General features: G+C 39.9%; 1 protein-coding gene across 9 annotated transcripts in view; it reads left to right on the top strand.

Moving 5' to 3' along the window:
* Positions 1 to 23375, top strand: part of MAMLD1 (mastermind like domain containing 1) — a 142605-nt gene that overhangs the window by 60299 nt on the left and 58931 nt on the right. For 7 of the 9 annotated variants that reach the window (XM_054545191.2, XM_054545194.2, XM_054545192.2 and 4 more), the window contains one exon: positions 16032 to 16190. The exons of 1 other annotated variant lie outside the window; for it this stretch is intronic. In XM_054545191.2, coding sequence (XP_054401166.1) covers positions 16095 to 16190 — 96 coding nt within the window. In that variant the 5' untranslated portion in view covers positions 16032 to 16094. Of the gene's footprint in view, positions 1 to 4605; positions 5086 to 16031; positions 16191 to 23375 lie in introns of those variants that run through there. One more of the 9 variants, XM_009235364.4, reaches the window with a different exon arrangement.

A 23375-nucleotide genomic window follows, 5' to 3' on the forward strand; every position in this document is an offset into this window, starting at 1 on the left:
AGCAGCATTTTAAACCTTTTTTCTTTAGGGCTGAATGGGCAGCTTGCTTGAAGTTGACAGGTTTTGTGTTGCCAGTCCTATAATGAGATCTGAGCTTCCATCCTCCAGAGAAGCTGGAGATGCTGGGCCCATCTGGATGAGGGAGTTAGTGATGGCCTTAGCAGTATCAGAGGCCTCTTTTTTTTCTTCTTCATTTGGGTGCACTGTATATCATGCCATTTTGTCTTTACTGGGATGTCTCTAGACCCTCACATTTGTATGAGGTCACTCCTGAGGCCTAAGGCTTGGCCCCTGAAGCACCCAAGAAATATTTGGGTGGGAATTGTTTCTTTTTTTTAATAAGAAAGTCTGTACAAACATCAAAAGTTGATTGAAAAAAAATAGTGCTATGTAGGAAAGGTCCCAAAAGCAGTAAGAAGAATTGATGTCCCCCTGCATCTGGACCCTGAAGTCCTTTTGGAATAGCAGTTAGTTTCTTATTTGGGAAAAATTAGATTCACAGGAAGTTGCAAACACAGTAAAGAGGCCCCCCTGTACCTTACATCTAGTTTTCCCCAGTGGTTACAGCTCATATAACAATAGCACAATATCAAAACTTGGAAATTGATATTGGTACAGGTTTCTGTATAAAAATTTTAAAAATTTATAAGAAACATTTTCTATTCTAAAATATAAATTTTTGTATATAAATTTTTGATATAAACTTTCATGTCTCTGGGATAAATGCCCAGGAGTACAATTGCTGAGTCATATGGAAGTTGCATGTTGAGTTGTGTAAGACACTGTCAAACTGATTTCCACCAGCAGTAAATGAGTGATCCAGTTTCTCCACTTCCTCACCAGCATTTGATGTTGTCATTGTTTTTTAGCTTAGCCATTCTGTTAAGTAGGTAGTGGTATCTCATTGTGGCTTTAAATTGCATTTCCCTAATAGCTAATGATGTTGAACGTCTTTGCATGTGTTTACTTGCCATCTGTATATCCTCTTCAGTGAAATTCAGTGAAATGCCTCTTCATATCTTTTGCCTGTTTTCTTTTCTTTCTTTCTTTTTTTTTTTTTTTTTTTTGTTTGACAGTCTCACTCCTTTGCCCAGGCTGGAGTGCAGTGGTGTGATCTTGGCTCACTGCAACCTCCACCTCATGGATGGGTTCAAGCGATTCTCCTGCCTCATGAGTAGCTGGAATTACAGGTGCACACCACCACACCCGGCTAATTTTTGTATTTTTAATAGAGATGGGGTTTCGCCATGTTGGCCAGGCTGTTCTCGAACTCCTGACCTCAGGTGATCCACTCGCCTTGACCCCCAAAATGGCTTCTGCCCGTTTTCTAATTGGATGGTTTGTCTTCTTACTGTTAAGTTTTGATATTCTTTATACATTCTAGATACAAGTCCTTTATTAAACATAGGTTTGCAAATATTTTCTCCCAGTCTACAGCTTGACTTTTCATCCTATTCACAGGGTCTTTCACAGGGTCTTCCACAGAGCGAAAGATTTTATTTTTGATGAAGTCTAGTTTATGAATTTTTCCTTTTATGGGTTATGCTTTTGGTGTCACATCTAAGAAAGAACTCTTTGCCTAGCTCTAAACCCAGAAGATTTTCTCCTATTTTTCCTAAAACTTTTATAGTTTTATGTTTTAAATTCAGCTCAATGATCACTTTGAGTGAATTTTTGTGTAAGGTGTAAGGTGTAGATTGAAGTTCATGTTTTGCCTATAGATGTTCCAGAACCATGTGTTGAAAAGGCTATTATTCCTCCACTGAATTGCTTTTGCACTTTTGTCAAAAATCAGTTTGGCGTATCTATGTGAGTCTATTTCTAGGTTCTCTGTCCAGTTCCAATTATCTGTCTGTCCCTCTGCCATTACTGCACAGTCTTGATTAATGTAGCCATTTATTAAGTCTTTAAATCAGGTACACTGGTTATTCTTCTTTTTCACAATTGTTTCAGCTCCTCTACTTCCTTTCCATAAAATTTTGGAAAAATCCTTTTTATATCTACAAAAAATCTTGCTGGAATTTTGATAAGAATTGGTTAAACCTGGATATCTATTTGGGAGAAATCAATGTCTTTACTATGTTGAGTTTTCCAATCTATGAACATGGTATATTACTCCATTTCTTTAATTCTTTGATTTCTTTCATCAGTGTTGTGTAATTTTCAGTTTATACATCCTGTACATGTTTTCCTTGATTTACATGTAAGTGTTTTTTGAGCAATAGTATATGGTATTGTGTTTTCATTCCGATGTCTGCGTGTTCATTGCTAGTATATAGGAATGCAATTAATTTTTATATGTTGATCTTGTATCCTGAGAATTTGCTGAACTCATGTATGAGTTCTAGCAGTTTCTCTGTAGACACTTGGAGATTTTTCAGATAGACAATCATGTCAACTGCAATCGTTTTACTTTTTCTTCTTCTTTTTTTTTCTACTTTTTTAAAAAAAATTAGGTCCAGGGGTACATGTGCGGGTTTGATATACAGGTAAATTGCATGTCACAGGGGTCTGGTGTACAGGTTATTTTTCCACCCACGTAATAAGCATAGTACCTGTTAGGTAGTTTTTTGATCCTCACCCTCTTCCCTCCCTCCACCCTCAAGTAGGCCTCAGTGTCTGTTGTTCCCCTCTTTATGTCCATATGTACTCGATGTTTACCTCTGACTTGTAAGTGAGAACATGCAGTTTTTGGACTTTTGTTCTTTTCACTTAGGATAATGTCCACCAGCTCCATCCACATTTATGCAAAGGACCAAGGACATGATCTCCTTTTTTTTTTTTTTTTTTTTTTACAGCTGCATGGTATTTCACAGGGTACATATACAACATTTTCTTTATCCAGTCTAGTGTTGATGGGCATTTAGGTTGATTCCATGTATATGCTATTGTGAATAGTGCTGTGATGAACACATGCATGTGTGTGTCTTTATGGTAGAATGATTTATATTCCCTTGGGTATATACACAATAATGGGGTGGCTGGGTCAAGTGTTAATTCTGCTTTGAGTTCTTTGAGAAATCACTAAACTGCTTTTGTTCTGTAGATGTCTATTAGTTCAATTAGTTATATATTCCCACTAGTAGTGTATAACTATCCCCTTTCTCCACAACCTCTGTCTTTTTTTTTTATGTTTTAGTAATAGCCATTAAATGTCTGGGGTGAGATGGTATCTCATTGTGATTTTGATTTGCATTTCTCTAATGATTAGTGATGTTGAGCATTTTCTCATATACTTGTTTGCCACATGTATGACTTCTTTTAAAAAGTATCTATTCGTGTGCTCTGCCACTTTTTAATGGGGTTATTTTTTGCTTGTTGATTTAAGTTACTTATAGATTCTAGATATTAGACCTTTGTTGGATGCATAGTTTGAGAATATTTTGTCCCATTTTGTAGGTTATCTGTTCACACTGTTGATAGTTTCTTTTGCTGTGCAGAAGTTCCTTAGTTTAAATAGGTCTTATTTGTCAATTTTTGGGTTTTTTTGCAGTTGCTTTTGGCATCTTTGTCATAAAATCTTTGCCAGAGCCTATATCCAGAATGATATTTCCTGAGTTATCTTCCAGGATTTTTATAGTTTGAAGTATTACATTTAAGTCTTTAAACCTCCTGGAGTTGATTTTTCTATACGGTGTAAGGAAGGGGTCAAGTTTCAATCTTCTGCATATGGCTAGCCAGTTATCCCAGCACCATTTACTGAATATGGAGTTCTTTCTTCATTACTTGTTGTCAACTTTGTTGAAGATCAGATGGTTGTAAGTGTGCAACATTATTTCTGGGCTCTGTATTATGTTCCACTGGTCTATGTGCCTGTTGTTATTGTACCAGCACCGTGCTGTTTTGGGTACCGTAGCATTGTAGTATAGTTTGAAGTTTGGTAACATGATGCCTCCAGCTTTGTTCTTTTTCCTTAGGATTGCCTTGACTATTTCAGCTTCTTTTAGGTTCCACATGAATTTTAATTTTTTTTCTAATTCTGTGAAGAATGTCATTGTTAGTTTGATAGGAATAACATTGAATCTGTAAATTGTTTCACGCAGTATGGCCATTTTAACAATATTGATTCTTTCTATCCATGAGCATGGAATGTTTTTCCATTTGTTTGTGTCATTTCTGATTTATTTGAGCAGTTTTTTTTAACTCTTGTTCTAGAGATCTTTCACCTCCTTGGTTAGCCATATTCCCAGGAATTTTTCTCTTTTTGTAGCTATTGTGAATGGGATTACATCCTTAATTGGCTCTCAGCTTGGATGTTGTTGGTGTATAGGAATGCTACTGATTTTTGAACATTGATTTTATATTCCGAAACTTTGCTGAAGTTGTTTATCAGATCAGGTAACTTTTAGGCAAGAATATGGCGTTTTCTAGGAATAGAATAATATCGTCTGCAAATGGATAATTTGGCTTCCTCTTTTCCTATTTGGATGCCCTTTATGTATTTCTCTTGCCTGATTGCTCCGGATAGGACTTCCAATACTATGTTGAATAGGAGTGGTGAGAGAGAGCATCTTTGTCTTGTCCCAGTTTTCAAGGGGAATACTTCCAGCTTCTGCCCATTTAGTATGATGTTGGCTGTAGGCTTATCATAGATGGCTCTTATTATTTTGAAGTATGTCCCTTCAATGCCTAGTTTGTTGAGAGTTTTTAACATGAAAGGATATTGAATTTTATTGAAAGCCTTTTTATATCTATTGAGATGATCATGTGGGTTTTGTTTTTAGTTCTGTTTATGGGATGAATCACATTTATTGATTTGCATATGTTGAACCGACCTTGCATCACAAGGATAAAGCCTACTTGATCATGATGAATTAGCTTTTTGATGTGCTGCTGGATTCAGTTTGCTAGTATTTTGTTGAAGATTTTTGTATCTATATTCATCAAGAATATTGGCCGTAAGTTTTCTTTTTTGTTGTGTCTCTGCCAGGTTTTCGTATCAGGATGATGTTGGCCTCACAGAATGAGTTATAGAGGATTCTTTCCTCCGCAGTTTTTTGAAATGATTTCAGAAGGAATGGTACCAGGAATTACACATCTGGTGGAATTTGACTGTGAATCCATCTGGTCCTGGGCTTTTTTCTGGTTGGTAGGATTTTTATTACTGATTGTATTTCAGAACTCGTTATTGGTCTGTTCAGGGATTCAATTTCTTCCTGGTTCAATCTTGGGAGGTTGTATGTTATCAGCAATTTATCCATCTCTTCTAGGTTTACTAGCTTTTGTGCATAGAGGTGTTGGTGTAGTCACAGGGGATTTTTTGTATTTCTTTTGGGTCAGTGATAACATGCCTTTTGTCATTTTTTATTATATTTATTTGGATCCTCTCTCTTTTTTTCTTTATTAGTCTATCTAGTGGTCTGTCTTATTAATTCTTTGAAATAACCAACTTCTGGATTTTTCTATCTTTTGTATGTTTTTCACATCTTTTCCCTCAATTCAGCTTTGATTTTGGTTATTTCTTGTCTTCTGCTAGTTTTGGGGCTCATTTGCTCTTGTTTCTCTAGTTACTCTACATCTCCTGTAGTGGTGATGTTAGATTGTTAATTTAAGATCTTTCTAACTTTTTGATGTGGACACTTAGTGCTATGAAATTCCCTCTTAACACTGGTTTAGCTGTGTCCCAGGGATTCTGGTATGTTGTATCTTTGTTCTCCTTAGTTTCAAATAATTTCTTGATTTCTCCCTTAATTTCATTATTTACTCAGAAGTCATTCAGGAGGACGTTGTTTAATTTCCATGTAATTGTATGATTTTGAGAAATTTTTAGCATTGATTTCTTTTTTTATTGCACTGTGATCCAAGAATACGGTTGGCATGACTTCAGTTTTTTTTAATGTGCTGAGGATTGTTTTATGTCTGATTGTGTGGTGGATTTTAGAGTACATGCCATTTGCAGATGAGAGAAATGTATATTCTGTTGTTTTGGGGTGGAGAGTTCTGTGGATATCTGTTATGTCCATTTGGTCAAGTTCTGAGTTCAGGTCCTAAATATCTTTGTTAGTTTTCTGCCTCGATGATCTGTCTAATACTGCCTGTGGAGAGTTGAAGTCTCCCACTATTATTGTGTGGTTATCTAAGTCTCTTTGGAGGTCCCTAAGAACTTGCTTTATGAATCTGATGCTCCTGTGTTGGGTGCATATGTATTTAGGATACTTAGGTCTTCTTGTTGAATTGAGGCCTTTACCATTATGTAATGCTCTTCTTGTCTTTTCTTATCTTTGTCGGTTTAAAGTCTGTTTTGTCTGAAATAAGAATAGCAACCCCTGGCCGGGCACGGTGGCTCACATCTGTAATCCCAGCACTTTGGGAGGCCAAGGTGGGTAGACCATGAGGTCAGGAGTTCGAGACCAGCCTGGCCAAGATGGTGAAACCCTATCTCTACTAAAAATACAAAAAATTAGCTGGGCATGGTGGCAGGCATCTGTAATCCCAGCTACTCGGGAGGCTGAGGCAAAGAATTGCTTGAACCTGGGAGGTGGAGGTTGCAGTGAGCTGAGGTTGTGCCACTTCACTCCAGCCTGGGCAACAGAGCGAGACTCTGTCTCAAAAAAAATAAAAGAATAGCAACCCCTGCTTTTTTGTGTTTTTTGTTTGCTTGGTAGATTTTTCTCTATCACTTTACTTTGAGCCTGTGGGTGTCATTGCATGGGATATGGGTCTCATGAAGACAGCATACCATTGGGTCTCACTTCTATACTCAACTTGGCACTCTGTGCCTTTCAATTGGGGCATGTAGCCTATTTACATTCAAGGCTAGTATTGATATGTGTGCATTTGATCCTGTCATCATGTTGTTTACTGGTTATTATACAGGATTTTTTGTGTGGTTGCTTTATAGTGTCACTGGTCTATGTACTTAAGAGTGCTTTTGTAATGGGTGGTAACAGCCTTTCCTTTCCATATTTAGCACTCCCTTCAGGATCTCTTGTAAGGCAAGTCTGCTGTTAATGAATTCCCTTCACATTTGCTAGTCTGAAAAGGATCTTATTTCTCCTTCACTTATGAAGCTTAGTTTGGCTATAAATAAAATTATTGGTTGTAAATTATTATCTTTAAGAATGCTGAATATAGGCCCCCAATCTTTTCTAGCATGTAGGGTTTCTGCTGAATGGTCTACTGTTAGCCTGATGGGGTTTCCTTTGTAGGTGACCTGCCCCTTCTCTCTATCTGCCTTTAACATGATTTTTTTTTTTTCATTTCGATCTTGGAGAATGTGATGACTGTGCATCTTGGGAATGGTCTTCTTGTGTAGTATTTTCAGGGGTTCTCTGTATTTCCTGAATTTGAATGCTGGCCTGTCTAGGTAGGTTGGGGAAATTCTTGTGGACAATATCCTGAAATATGTTTTCCAAATTGTTTGCTTTCTCTCCTTCTCTTTCAGGGATGCCAATGAGTCATAGATGTATCTTTTTGCATAATCCTATATTTCTCAGAGGTATTGGTCATTCTTCTTTATTGCTTTTTCTTTATTTTTGTCTGAGTTATTTCAAAGAGCCAGTCTTCAAGCTCTGAGATTCTTTCCTGAGCTTGGTCAGTTCTGCTGTTAATATATTCAGTTGTATCCTGAAATTCATTAAGTGAGTTTTTCAACTCTCTCAGGTCAGTTTGGCTCTTGCTTAAGATGGCCATTTCGTCTCTCATTTCCTGTATTGTTTTATTGTATTCCTCAGAATCCTTGGATTGAGTTTTGACTTTCTCCTGAATCTTGATGACCATCATTTCTATCCATATTCTGAATTCTATTTCTGTCATTTCAGCCATTTCAGCCTGGTAAAGAACCATTATGGGGAAGTAGTGTGGTCACTTGGAGGTAACAAGACACTCTGGCTTTTTGAGTTGCCAGAGTTCTTGGCCTGGTTCTTTCTCATCTTTGTGGGCTGAAATTCTTTCAGTCTTTGAAGTTGCATTCCTTTGCATGTTTTTTTTTTTTTCTTTTTTGATGTCCTTGGGGGTTTGATTGTGATATAAGGTGGGTTCAGTTTGCTGGTTTTGTTTCTGGGAGATTTTAGTGGGGCAAAGCTCAGCTCAGGACTTCTGGGCTGTGTGTTCTAACTGTAGGGGGCTGGTATCAAGTCCTTAGTTTTGTTCTCTGGCCCTTCAAGGTTAGAAACCTGCTGTGCTGAAGGGGCTGAGGTGTTCCTGGACTGCTGGTCACAACACTCCAATGGATGGTGCCAACCAAAGCACTCCATCAGACAGTAGCAGCAGGATCCATGCTCATTCACATGTGCCAGCAGCAGTAGCAGAATGGCAGGGTGCACTTTCTTTGGTTGGGGTGGGTGCTGGTAGGCGCAGGGGTCACCAGTCTCCATGCAGATGTTCATAGTGTCAGTGATGGCAGTGTGGCATGGGGGCAGCTACTTCTTCTTTTTTAAAATGTGTGCATTTTATTTCATTTTCTTGCCTTATTGGACTAGGAGAGCTTCTGGTATTATGTTGAATATCAGTGTCAAGAGCAGATAGCCTTGCCTTGTTGCCACTCTTAGAGGGAAAGCTGTCAGTCTTTAACCATTAAGTGTGATGTTAACTGTAGATTTACTGTAGATATTCTTTATCAACTTAAGGACATTCCCCTCTATGCCTGGTTTTTATCATGAATGAGTGTTGAATTTTGTTGAAGGCTTTTTCTGCATCACATAATAGGATATTATGATTTTAATTATTTTTTGAGATGATGTAGATTCAAATGAAGTTGTAAGAACTAATACAGATAGATGGTATGTACTCTTCAGCCATATTCCCCTAATGATAACATCTGGTGCAATGATCATACAATATCTCAAATGGGATATTGACATTGACACAGTCAAAATACAGAACATTTCAATCACCATGGGTATCTCTCATTTTGCTCATATATAGACATATCTACTTCCCTTCCATACCCACTCTCTCCTTAATCCCTGGAAACCACGAATCAGTTCTCCATTTCTATAGTTTTGTTATTTTAAGAATGTTACATAAATAGGATAATATAGTATGGAACCTTTGGGGATGGTCTTTTTTTTTTTTTTCACTTACAATCATTCTCTACAGATTCATTCAGGCCGTTGCTTGTATCAACTGTGTATTTCTTTGTATTGCTGAGTAGTCTTCCATAGTATACATGTACCACCATTGAAGCATTACTGAGTTGTTTCCAGTTTTTTACTATTATGAATAGTGCTACCACAAACACTTATGTGCAAGTTTTGGGTCAACACAAGTCTTTATTCCTCTGGGATAAATGCCCAGGAGTGCAATTACTGGGTCATATAGTTGCTGGATATTTAGTTTTTAAGGAAACTGCCAAACTGTTTTCCAATGTGGCAATACCATTTTACATTCCCACCAGCAATGTTATGAGTGATTCAGTTTCTCCACATTCTTACCAGCATTTGGTGTTGTCACTATACTTTTACAAAGATGAAATTCACATAACAATCTAGTGATATTTAGTACATTCACAATGTTATGCAACCATCACCTCTATCTAATTTCTAAACATTTGCATCACTGTAAAATAAAACCTCATACTCATTCGACAGTTAGTCCTCATTCTTCTCCTCCCCTCAGTTCGTGGCAACCACCAATCTGCTTTCTGTCTCTATGGATTTACCTATTCCAGACATTTTATATAAATGGAATCATACAATATGTAACCTATTATGATTGGCTTCTTTCAGTTAGCTTAACGTTTTCAAGGTTTGTTCATGTTTCAGCATGTTATCAATACTTCGTTCCCTTTATGGCTGAAAAATATTCCACTGTGTGGATATACCAAAATTTTGTTTATCCGTTTATTAATTGATGTACATTTGGTATGTTTCTACTTTTGGTGCTATTAAGAACATTTGTGCAAAAGTATTTGTTTGAGTCCTTATTTTCAATTCCTTTGGGTATATACCGAGGAGTGGAATTGTGGGGTCAAATGGTAATTCTATGTTTAACTTTTTGAAAAACCGCCAAACTGTTTTTGACAGCAGGTGCAACATTTTAAATTCCCACCAGCAATGTATGAGGGTTCCAATTTCTTCACCTTCTCACCAACACTTGTTATTTTCTTTTTTTTTAATTATAGCCATTCTAGTGGGTGGGAAGTGGTATGCTGTGGTTTCGGTTGTCATTTTTCTGATGACTAATAATGTTGAACATCATTACATATGCTTGTTGGCCATTTATATATCTTCTTTGGGAATAAATCTATTTAAGTCCTTTGCCTGTTTTTTATTGTGTTGTCTTTTTTATTGTTGCATTTTAGGTGTTATGTGTATATTCTAGATACTAGGTTTTAATTAGCCATATGATTTGCAAATGTTTTCTCCCATTCTGTAGGTCTTTTCATTTTCTTAATAACGTCCTTTGATGCCCAAAAGTTTTTATGAAGTCCAATTTATCTATTTTGTTGTTGTTGTTCATGTTCTTAGTGTCATAAAGTTCCATTGCGAAATTCAAGGTTATGAAGATTTACTTCTATGTTTTCTTTTAAGAGTTTTACAGTTTTAACTCCTATGTTTAGGTTGTTGATCAGTTTTGAGCTGAATTTTGTATATGATATAAGGTAGGAGTCCAACTTCATTCTTTTTTATGTGGATATCCAGTTGTCACACTACCATTTGTTGAAGACTATTCTTTGCCCCATTGAGTGGTGTTGGCACCCTTGTTGAAAATCAATTGGCCATAGATTTATGGGTTTAGGGGCCAGGCATGGTGGCTCACGCCTGTAATCCCAGCACTTTGGGAGGCTGAGGCTAGCGAATCACTTGAGGTCAGGAGTTCCAGACCAACCTGGTCAATGTGGCAAAACACCGTCTCTACCAAAAATACAAAAATTAGCCGGGCATGGTGTAATCTCAGCTACCTGGGCACCTGTAATCCCAGCTACCCAGGAAGCTGAGGCAGGAGAATCGCTTGACCTGGGAGATGGAGATTGCAGTGAGCCGAGATCGAACCACTGCTCTCCAGCCTGGGCAACAGAGCAAGACTCTGTCTTAAAAAAAAAAATGGATTTATTTCTGAATTCTCAAGTCTATTTCATTCGTCTATATGTGTATACTTATACCAGTGCTACATTGTTTTGATTACTATTGCTTTGTGGTAAGTCTTAAAATCAGGATGTGAGTCTTCTTGTTTTTCAATATTGTTTTGAGGTGATCACATGATTTTTAGTCTTTGCCTGTTAACATAGCATATTATGGTAATATGGTGGTATGTATGATTAACATGGATTGACTTTTGCATATTGAACTACCCTTGCACACCAAGAATAAACTCAACTTGATCATGGTATATAAATCTTTTTTATAAATTGCTGAAACTTTCTTAAGGATTTTTGTGTCTATATTCATGGGAAATATTGGTCTGCAGGGTTTTTATTTTCCTTGCTTGTACAGTGTTTGTCTTTGCTGTCAAGGTAATACTATGAGTTGGGAGGTGCTCCTTCTTCTCTTTTCTGTAGGATATTATGTAGAATTAGTGCTAATTCTTCTTTAAACAACTAATATAATTCTTTAATGAGGTCATCTGGGCTTAAAATTTTCATTTCAGATTTTTAAATTATGAATTTGATTTCTTTCATAATTATATAACCATTCAGATTATTTCATATTGGGTAAATTTTGGCAGTTTGTTCTTTTATAATGATTGGTCCATTTCATCTAAGTTTTCAAATTTATATGTGTATTCTTAGTAGTAGTCCCTTATTATCCTTTTCATGTCTGCAGTCTATAGTAACATCTCCCTTTTCATTCAGAGTATTGGTAATTTGCATCTTCCCTTTTTCCTTTGTCAGTCTTGCTAGAGATTTGTACATTTTATTAATTTTATGAAAGAACTAGATTTGTATTGGGTTTCTCTATTGTTTTTCTCTCTTTAATATTATGTTTATTGATACAAATATTTGTACATCTTTATGCGGTACATATGATATTTTGTTAAATGCATAGACTGTGAAAGTATCAAGTTAGGGTACTTGGGGTGTCCATTATCGCTAATATTTATCATTTCTATGTGTTGGGAACATTGCAAGTCCTCTCTCCTAGCTATTTTGAAGTATACAATACATTGTTGTTAGCTATGGTCACCATATACTCTGCTATCAAACTGTCTTCAGTATTATTGATTTTGATTATTATTTTCTTCCTTCTGCTTGTTTTGGGTTTATTTTATTCTTATTCTTGTAGGTTCCTTAAGTGGAAGCTTATATTATTAATTTTAGATTTTCCCTCATTGCTAACACAAAAATTTAGTTTTATACATTATCATCTCAGCACAGCTTTACCTGTGTCCCACAAATTTTGATACATTGTATTTTTGCTTTAATTCAGTTCAATGTAATTTTTATTTCTTTTAAGACCTCGTTAACCCGTGAATTTGTTTTAAAGTATGCTTTTTAATTTCTAAGTGTTTGTAGATTTTCATGTTGTCTCTCTGTTACTGTTTTCCAATTTGATTCCATCATAGAGAAAACATCATTTATTATTTGAATTCTTTTAATATTTTGTGGATTGTTTTATGACCGAAAATATGTTTATAATGGTATATATTTCTTGGGTGTTTGAAGTAATGTAAATTATATTCTTTTCAGGTGGAGCAATCTATGCATTTTATTTAGGCCTTATTGAAACCTGTTGTTGGGCTCTTCTACACCTTGCTGATTTTCTGTGTAGTTGTTCTAACAGTTGTTGAGAGAGGGTGTTGAAGTCCCCATCTATAAATGTGAATTTTTCTATTTCTCCGTTCAGTTCTAAAAACGTTTGCTTCCTATATTTGCAGGTCTTCTGTTTAAAGCATACACATTTAGAAGTACTATGTCTTGTTGGTGAATTGACACTTTCAGCATTATGTAATGTCCCTATCTGTCCCTGGTATTTTTTTTTTTTTTTTTTGCTCTGAAATCTACTTTATCTAATATCACTAGAGCCACCTCTGTTACTTTTTAAAATTAATATTTGTATGGTGTCTTTTTCCATCATTTTACTTTCAGCCTTTCTAAATCATTATATCTGAGGTGAGCATCTTGCAACAGCATATCATTGGATCATGTTATCTTCTTTGCCAATCTCTGTCTTTTAATTGGTATGTTTAGACCATTTTCATTTATTGTATTTATTGATAAATTAGTGCTTAGTTCTGCCAATTTATTTTTGTTTTCTGTTTGTTCTCTGGTTTTTTGTTTTTCTATTTTCTTTTTTCTGACTTCCTGTGGGTTACTCAAACAATATTTAGAATTCCATTTGGTTCATGTATAGCATTTTTGAATCTATCTTTTTGTATAGCATTTTTAGGGATCGCTCTAGGTATTACATTATTTATATGCATAACTTATAATAATCTACTGGTGTCAACATTTTGCCAGTTTCAGTGAAGTGTAAAACCCTACCTCTCTTTTCACCCTTTTACTTTCCTCTATTTATAACGTAATTGTGTTAAATATTCTTTCCACATACATTTACAGACACATCAGACAATGTTATAATTGATGATTTAACCTTCAAACATAATTTGGAAAACTCAAGAGGAGAAGGAAAGTCCATTATATTTACCCGTAATTTTTTCTCTTTCCATTGGTCTTTATTCCTTTCTAATGTTCAATATTCTTTCTTTTATCATTCCCTTTCTGCTTAGAGAATTTTCTTTAGATATTCTCTTAGTAGAGTCATGTTGTTGACTAATTTTGTTAGTGTCTCTTGATCTGAGAATGTCTTGATCTCCCTTTCATATCTGAAGCATATTTTCACTGAGTATAGGGTTCTGGGTTGACAGTTCTCTTTATTCAGCACTTGAAAAATATTATGCTACTTCCTTCTGGAATCCATGGTTTATGAACAAAAATTCACTCTCATTCAAGTTATTTTTCTTCTATAGGTATCATTTCTCTTTCACTGTATTCAAGGCTTTTCTCTTCATGTTTCAGAAGTTTTGTTATTACAGGTCTTGGAGTGGATTTCTTTATATTTATACTGTTTGAGGTTCACTCAGCTTCTTAAATTTCCAGATGCATGTCTTTTGTCAAATTTGGGGAGTTTTCAGCAATTATTTCTTTGAATACTTTTTTTTTTTTGTCTCATTCTCTTTCTCATCTCCTTCTGGAATTCCAGTGACATGAAAGTTAGATCTTTTGTTTGTAATTCTGCATGTCCCTGAGTCTATGTTTATTTTTTTTCCAGGATATCTTCTCTCTGTTGTTCAGATTGATCATTTCTATTGTTCTATCTTAATTCTTTCCTCTGTTCTTACCATTCTCCTCTTGATTCGATTCACTGAATTTATTTCCATTATTGTATTTTTCATTTCTAAAATTTCCATTTGGTTCTTTTTTATATGTTCTGTTTCTCTGCTGAGAATTCTGATTACTTTGCTGAGACTTTCTATATTTTTTTCATTTGCTTCCAAGCATGGTTGTAATTGTTGGTTGAAGCACTTTAATGATTACTGCTTTAAAATCCTTGCCAGGCAGTTCCGACATCTGTGTCATCTTGCTGTTGGCATCTGCCGATAATATTTTCCATTCCGTTTGATATCACTGGTTCTTGGTATGACAAGTGCTTTGCTGCTGAAACTTGGGCATTTTGGATATTGCATTATAAGACTGGATCTTATTTAAATTTTCTGTTTTAGCTGACTTCCTCTAACACAGCTCTGGCAGGGAAGGGGGGCACCATCTTATTCTTCATTGACATCAGGGAGGATGGAGCTCCTCATTACTGCTAGACAGGGGTGAGGATTCCAACTCCCTACTAGGCTTTTACTGATACTATCTAGTGCGGATAGGGAAGGGCACCTCATTACTGCTATGTGGGGGTGGAGTCTAGGCTCCTCATTTGGCTTTTGTTGATGGAATATAATGGGACTGCATTTTCTTCTATGGTGTTTGGCTGGAGTAGAGCAGTTATTGTCTAAAAGTTTTCTGTCTTGCTAGGTTGCCTCTTTCCTGGTCTTTTGGCTAGAAAGAGCAGGCTTTTGTTGGGGCTTCTTTGTTAGTGCCCATTGGCCTTCTGGGTTTCTGGCTTCTTCAGCTCCAAGTCTGGTATATATGAGGCAGAAACAAAATCCAGAGAACTCACCACTGCATCATTGCTCAGGTCCCAAGGTCCCTAACCAGTATACTTTTTTCTTTCCACCTTTCAATGTCTTCTTATGTTTGTTTTATATATAATGCCCAGAGGTTTTAGTGATACTTAGTGAGAGAATGGGGAAAAGTACTTCTCCATCTTTCCAGAGGCAGAGGTTTAGACTTGAGATTTTAGAGGCTGATGCTGTACTGCCAAGGAGGTTTATGGGAAGTAGAGCTGTCCTTATATATTAATGTCTTAGTGGAGCTCTTATTTCATGTCTACATCATGAAAAACAAAAAGAAATGAAACTTTATCTGGGTTTGCATATTGTCTGCTTATCTGTCATGGAGGAGTAGCCATGATCATGACCTGCTCAGTCAGTTTCCTTTAAATCAGTGCACCAGGGTTTCATGAGCCCCTTTCAACATCTGTTGCTCCCTTCCTGTGTCTGTCAGGCTTTGAACTGTTAGCTCACTTGGCTGCATCCTAACAGTGCCACAGTTGGTGGCTGCTTCTTCTATGAACCATAAGGCTTACTCTAGTAGAGCTGAAGAGGCCCTAAGCCATCACCTAATTTAGCCACCATGTTTTCATATAAGGAAATTGCATCTCAGAGAACAGAGGAAGCTTTTCCTGGATCTCACTGCATATCACACAAAAGCAAATCCAGACCTAGGACCCAGATATCATGCCTGTAGGCCCAGTGTTATTTTAGTCACATGAAGCTGCTCCTCCATCCACCTCTCTGCCTTCCAGTGAACTTTGTTCTTTCCTCTGGTCAAGGACTGTCATTTTATCCCAGTCAACTGTCTCACAAAAATGCCCCTCATCCTTGTGGGTGGGGGTGCTCAATGAGGGTGGTGGGTGGGAAGAAGGGAAAAGGAATGTGGCTGACTCCACACAAACCTGTCTTCAGAGTGAAAGTCTGTGATTCACGGGGTCAGTGGTCTCATCTTCGTATCTGAAAGACAGTGTACTTTTTGTCTCCCTAAGCCCTGTGTCTAGGTCGTTTGGGAAACGCCTTGGAGAGTCAAGAATAAAATTGCAGGTCAAACAATGGATGACTGGAAAAGTCGGCTTGTAATCAAGAGCATGCTTCCCCATTTCGCCATGGTGGGAAATCGTCAGGAGCCCAGAAAGCTCCAGGAATCGGTCAGACAATGGGCCATGGGGGGAGGGGGGTATTGAATGCTTCTAATCTTAAACTTGAACGTAAGATGTGTTATTGAAATTTTCTGTGCAAACTTGGTGGCAGGGATCCAACTCAAAATATAAGGAACTCAAATGTGATCTAGAAGAGATCTAGGAGATGAGCTGATCCCACCCCTTGTGGGTTTCTAGAAGAGCTGGAAATACAGTCTAAGGTTCCATATGGACTCCCAGTCTAGTAGTGATCACTGCATTGCACCCATTCAATAAGAAAAATGAGGAAGGATGAGAGAGGGAAGACGAGCTTACTTTTTCTATTAATAGAAGCCAGTCAGAATAGCAAGTACTAGATACATTGCATGAGCTTCCTAGTATGACTGAGAACAAAAAGCTAGTGAGTAGGGCACAGAGAGGTCTTCCCATTCAACTTTCTGGCCCTGTTGTCCTTTTAAAAACTCATCTGACACACTTCTACTTTCCTCTCTGGGAACTCAGACATCATCCAAGTGTTCTGAAACTCAGGATTAGGGATTCCAGTGGTAGTTCTAGGAGCAGGATGATGATAGAAGGGACTATGAGAGCCATTGACTAGTTTAATTTGACAATAAAAGCCTGCAACACCACCAATCTACCAAGATTAGCTCTGTTAGCAGGAATTGCAGCAAACACAATAGCCGTTATCTCAGGGTATTAGGGCCACAGAGGAGTGGCTTGCTTAATCTCTGGAATTAATAGAGCAGAGAGGAAATGGCTCTTATAGAGCCGTGGGTCGGCTTCCTTCCTTTTCATAGAACTGGAAGCCCTGAGCTCTGAGGTAATGCCATTTCACATAACTAGAGGGCTTGTCTTCTCCAATTCCCAGGGCAATCCACTTTCAGCAAGTCAGCTTTCAATTTATTTTAAAATTCTGATATGTGCACAGATGTGGATGGAGGTGATTGAAATCTTGTTTCCTCTTTGTTTCCTCATTGTCAACCACCAACAATGTATTGAGAATGTGCTATCAAGTTGAGCATGTAGACATTTACAAAACTGTTTACTGCAGTCCCCAGCTCTCACAGAGATTGCAGTCAGGTGGGGTGGCAGAGATGGAGACATTACTTGGCCAGCAGCCTGTCCAAATTGCCAGGCCTTAGGCCTCTTCTAGAAAGAAATCTCTAACCTCCATCCTAATTACCCTTTATATTTCATGCTTCTCTTTTATGATCAACAATTGAGTCAGTAAAGAAAAACCTGATAATGCTCCCAGAGTCCGTGATCAGTTTTAGCATGACTTTAAATTTCTCTTTTATTTCCCACTTGTTTCCATTCACTTGGGCCAAATTGTAGGAGAAAGGGTTGATGGACTGTGGATGCAGGAGTCCTCTTCCCCTTCTCCCCAACTCCACCAACACTCTTAAAAAGTGTGGCCAGTAAGTAACTGCTTTGGTTTTGATCAGTGTAGAGTTGAGTGCACAGATTCCAGTGGGGGTTGTCCTTAGAATAGGTCCTTGGAGTGGCCATCTGTGCATTTACTTTGGAAAAGTTGTCATTGCTTACGTCATTTCCGGGCTTGGCTTCTTTTTGCAGATGGCCTTTAGAGCCCTTTGTAAGCTTTGCCAAAAATTCACATTCATTGCTTTAGAGTCACACTTTGGACTTGATCAAGATCAGCCCTCTGCCTCCTCTATGCCACGCCTCATTCTCTGAAAGAGTTCTCTGTTGGGTTCTGAGTGGCTTGACTCTTTCTAAAACTTCAAGCTGTCCTAGAAGACTAAGAATTCACCCCAGTTGAGGAGAACAAAGAATTTTAAAAATTTGTCTCAGCCTTCAAAAGCAGCTCTCTCAGATGGTCTTCTTCACAGTTGAAACAGCATTGGATGACATTGAGAGAGCCCACTCCTTTGGCTGGACGTGACAGGTGCTGCTGTACGGTATCCCTGTAGCCTCAGAAAGGTACCCAGTGCTAATATGAAACTCTGCTGCACACGCTGAGGATCTCAGCATCTGGGTGCTTGTGAACTGAAGTTGACCAAATAAAAGCAGAATGGCCTGTGAGTCCACCAAGAAATCTGCTGTCCAAACAAGTTATTGTAAGGCCTGGAAGGTGAGTGGCAGAAGGAGGTCCTTTGCAAGAGCTGGGCTTGCATTTCCAGGGTGTAGCCTTAGCTGGATCTCAGATATTTCCCTTGTTTGCTCTCCTTCTGACACTTAATAACACCCAGGGATGATACCCTGAACCCTAGTCCCAGAAAACCATGTGCATCTGGAAGCACGTTTCTTGCACCACTCTCCCTTATCCTGAAAGTACCGCTAACAGAGATTTGCTTCAGGCATTCAGCTTAACTGGTTCTCTTGTTCTTTCCCAGAAAACAAACAAACAAACAAACAAACAAACAAAAAACATGTTTCAAATCAATCTTGAAATAAAGTGATATCAGTCCCAGAGGTGAGTTCTCTTTAAGCAGTCCTTAAATTTACATGGAAATAATTGTGAGCTCCCTTGAAGGAAAACGTGCATCTCACGAAACAGTTGTTCTTGGCCTAAGACTAGAGCTCAGAACACCTGGGTTATAGTCTTGCAGCTACTCCTCACTAGCTATGGGGCTTTGTCTATCCTTTGCCCTCCCTGAGAACAAAGTTCAAATGAACCAAAAGTAAGAATAACCAGCTTTAATTCAGCATTGACTAGGTGCTAGGCACTTTACTAAGCATTTGTGGGGCATTATCTCCTGTAATCCTCATGACAACCCTGGGAAGAAGAAGCTATTATTATCTCCAGGAAACCGAGACTCAGAGAGATTAAGCAATTTGACCAAAGTCACAGATATAAGAAGTGGCAAACTCAGAGGCCAATGTCATCACCACTATACTCTAATGCACATTGAAAACTACAAAATGCTGAATACATATCAGGCAGGGGCCATCGCCATAAGAAATCCCAGTAATGCAAGTACCTTTTCAGCATCTGTTCATTCATTTAATAGTGTGACTGGTTAATGACTCTGGCGATCTGGGGAACAGAAGAGTTTGACCTTTTGAACATTTGGGCATCTACCCAAGGTTAATAAGGCATCCAGTCTCTGCAGTTAGTGTATGGAGTTTTAACAGGAGGCAGAACATTTGATCCTTCCCTTTGAAGTTAAGATTGCGATTCTTTCCCTAGATCCCTAGACCATTAGGTCAAAGGATTGCTAGTGTGAGAATTTAAAAGGCATTAGTACTCCAATTTGAGAGTGCTCCAGAGCCTGCATGGAGTTGAGACTCAGTGTGCATGTCACATGCCATCTCTGTCTCAGTCCATACCCCACCATAAGTGGCAAAGATTCCTCCAGCTCGGAGCAGGCACCTATTCCCTTCATAAGGCAGCTCCTAGACAAAATGAGGGTGCAAAGGGCATGAAATGTTCAGTTGGAGGAGGAAGGGGACACAGTGCTTTTTGCACATCTTCTGTGTTCAGCCATTTAATGTTAAGAAGCGACTCACTCTATAGATTACAATGGGATGCCGTGCCCAGTATTTCTTCTGAGCTTCCCAACCAGTCAGTGGTTGGGCAAGGTGGGGGGATTATTATTATTCTCCTTCTTTATGGATAAAGAGAATAAAGTCTGAGAAATTCAGTGACTTTCAGAAGGATGGCCATCCAGAAGGTGGGGCACTACATCATGGGTCCACATTTGGATGGCCCCAAGTGCAGTGTGCTTTCCATCTACAATATGACAAAAAACAACCCCTCAGCCCATATCTTTCTCACCTCTAAATGCAAGTAGGGCTGAAGAAGGGGGAGAGAGGAGCCCTCAGTTTAAGAGGGTATGTGGACATTGGGATGGCTACAAAAATACTGGTCTCATTCTATCCATCCCTTTTCTTTAGACTGGTGACCTTAGACATACCCAGTAGGAGGAGCTCTAGTCACCTCCTCCCTTCGTGTGTATGTGATGGGGTTCAAGATTTGCGCCCATCAGCTTTGGAGGCATATACTTCTTGCAGAAAAAGTGCTGGACTCAGGAAGGAGTCCTCAGACTCGATCCAGGGTTGGAACAAGCTCTTTGTGAGATTTTGAGCAGGTTTCTTTCTTCTTGAGATCAGAGGGCATGGGTACGAGCTCTAAGGGCCTGTCTATCTCTGGCCTCCTGCCACATTTCCAGGGTCCCTTCTGTGTGCCTGGCCCTGTGCTCGATCTTGAGCCCCAGGAATTCATAGTCTAGGGGCAAATTATTCCCAGGCTTCCTCCACTGGGAACAAATCTATCTTACTCTGTAGTTCTTGGTGAAACCTGGAGGCAAGTGGTTGAGTGTCTCTCTTGTGCAAGGTACTTTGTGCACATTAGCTCATTTGCTTCTGTGTCACAGAGATTGATATTTCCACTTCCCCAGGGTGGAGACTGAGGCTCAGAAAGGATGGAGACTTTCCCAATGTCACACAGGCAGGAAGTTGTAAATTCAGATCTCAAACTCAGGTGCCCTGCCTCCAAAGCTCTTCCTACTCCCATTCCCAGATTAGAAGCTCAGGTATTTCCGGGGCCTTCTGCAGGCCAGGCACTGTTCTCAGTGCCTTTCATTCCAGTGGCAGAGACAGCCCATAAACAGGTAAAGAGTAGAAGCAAATTTACTTCATTCTGGTAGCTCTCTGGGACCTTCTGACCAGCGTTGTCCACTGCCAAGCCTGGCAGAAAGCTAGACTGCTTTAAAACCCCATGCAGGGGCAGCCAGCTGGGAACAGAGTGAGTTGTCGAAACAGCTCCCTTAGAAGCCTCAAGAGAAAACCCAGATTCACAGCTTTGAGTCTTTGCCAGCATCCCCTGCTTCATGCAGGCTGAAGGCACCGCACAGGTGCAAATCTGGCCCCAAGAGAGGGGAGCTCATATGTATGGGTCCCCTTCCAAAACCAAGGTGATCCTAGGGGCCAGTTAATCTAGAGGCAACTGTCCCTGCCACTTTCTGATAACTTGCATGAGCCTCTGGGCCTCAGTATCCACATCAGTAAAGTAGGGTTAATAACTCTGCTCTTTGCCTGCATCAGGGTTTCTGGGATGGTGATGAACAAGGTGTGGTTGTGCACATGTTCCAAACCACACAGGGCATGATCCTAAACCACACACTGCTGTGAGCACTTTTTTTTAATGATCAGAGGTTTTTTGCCATCAGAAAGGTGATGGAAAATGTGTGTCCTGACCCCTGAGGATGCCACAGTCTCATCAGCAGCCCCACTGCACTGAGGAGACCTGAATCTGTAATGTAGCTGTGAGCATTCTGGGTCAAGGGCTGCAGTGTGTATGCGCCTTTCTACTTTGGGGATCCTCCCCGTGGAGCACGCAGCTGTTCGCTCCCTTTGCTCCCTCCTCCTTCTTCTGCAGTAAGGGCTCTTTCCTGTTCCAGACACCCAACTGGGGTGGGAAGCCAGGCAGAGGCCTTGCCTTCACACAGACCTTTTTTCGCAAGAACTGAGCACTGCTCAGCTTGCAGGACACCACTGGGCTTGGCATCTGGGTCCTGCCTGGGTAGCCTGGCTTGGTAAACCAGTGACCTACAAATCACAGTCTGTTTGAAGGGAGGGTGCTGGTGAGGGGAGCTCCATTTTTCAGCTGGCACCTGGGAGCATGACACTGCCTATTTCTGAACTTTTAGGAGCCCATGCTGGCCTCATCTGCATTCCTGCCTAGCTCTTTCCCACAGTTTCCTTGACATAAGGCCCAAGGTAACAGGTTTCTGGAGGTGGAACTGCCCCAGGAAGGAGAGGGATGCCGTTGGACTCCAGGACAGAGTTGAGGCTCAGAAGTGTGCACATTTCTAGGGAGTATGCAGACCCAGGGGCCAGCCCTGTGGGTGTGGGCCTGGGGTTCCTCAGACTCTGGGCTGGCCTGTGTAGGCTGAGGCCTCTTGCTTTTACTGAGAATCCACAGCTGGAAAGCCCAGTGTTTCTCTTTTTACAGATAGATATTTGGGTTATAAGCCACCCCTGGAGTGCTGCATTCCAGACTTCTGGGGAGGAGGGACATGAGCTTCTAAGATTTGGGCAACAAATTTTGATTTCCGCAGTTGATATAGAATAATTTGTTGGAAACCTTCCTCCTCCCCTTTTGCTTTTCCTTTCCCTCCCCTTCCTTCCTGCCTTTCCCTTCTCCTCCTCATCTCCCTCCTCCCTTCTCACCAGATCTCCAACCCCTAAATTCCAAAGTTAGAAAGGCAAGCATCAGCCACAGGGAAGTGGATTTGACCACTGGGCACTCAAACCCAAGGCGCAGGCATGTCTCTGCTGTCATTGCCTCCCTCTCTCTTGCTCCGGGCCCCCTCAGTACAGGTCTGTCTTTGTCTGCCTCCCTCCAGTGCTGCAGGCTTCCATCACCCTCTCAAGTTCCCATCCAGAGGCAGGGCTGGCATAGGTGCTCGCTTGCTCACTCACTGCCCTGACCCTGAGAGCTCCTGCTTCTATGCCCCTAGAGCTGTGGCTCAGTACATGGCACATAGTAAATGCTCAATAAGATGCAGCTGCTGTTCTTCTTGGCCAGAAGTCCCTTAGAAATCATCTAGGCCACCCGCATTGCTGGACACAAGAGAAGGCCAGTGCCATACAGAGGGGAAGGGGTGCATCTAAAAAGTCGTTGTCTCTAGGCCTTACACAGGAAATGGGAAGATAACAGAGTTATTTGCAGAGTACCATTTTCTCCAATGGTTCATTCACATCTGCAGATGCCAGCTGAGCCCTGTCACGAGGCTTTGGGGTTACCAAGATGAATAGGAAACTACCTGGCCTTCAGAGAGTTATGTGGTGGAGGTGGGAAGTGCATAGACCTAACATGGCAGCCTCAAGGTTGGCCATAGCACCTAGGATGGGGATGGAAAGGATAGAAGGTGAGACTGTATTATCATAGAGACCCTTGAGGGCCTGAGGGTGGAGGGTGTGCTTTATTTAATCCACTGCCCATGCAAATTGTTCAACAATGTACAAGACTATAAGAACAAGGCCCAAGGGTATCCTGGAGGGGATGATGTTTCTCTCGTCTCACTGCAAGCTTCGGAGCACCTGAGAACAGGCGCACAATGAGAAGTGAAACAACTTTTGGGACTGCTGGATCACTTGCACAGTTTAGAAATGGTCACCTCACTTGCACTATGGAAGAAATCTTTACCTTTTTCTGCTCCAGAAAGGTTGCCCACCCACTCTTCTGTGAATAATGGGCCTACATGGCCCCCTGCAGTGTGAGGAGGG

The sequence above is a fragment of the Pongo abelii genome, chromosome X (genome assembly GCF_028885655.2).
Source record: "Pongo abelii isolate AG06213 chromosome X, NHGRI_mPonAbe1-v2.0_pri, whole genome shotgun sequence".
Classification (NCBI taxonomy): Eukaryota; Metazoa; Chordata; class Mammalia; order Primates; family Hominidae; genus Pongo; species Pongo abelii.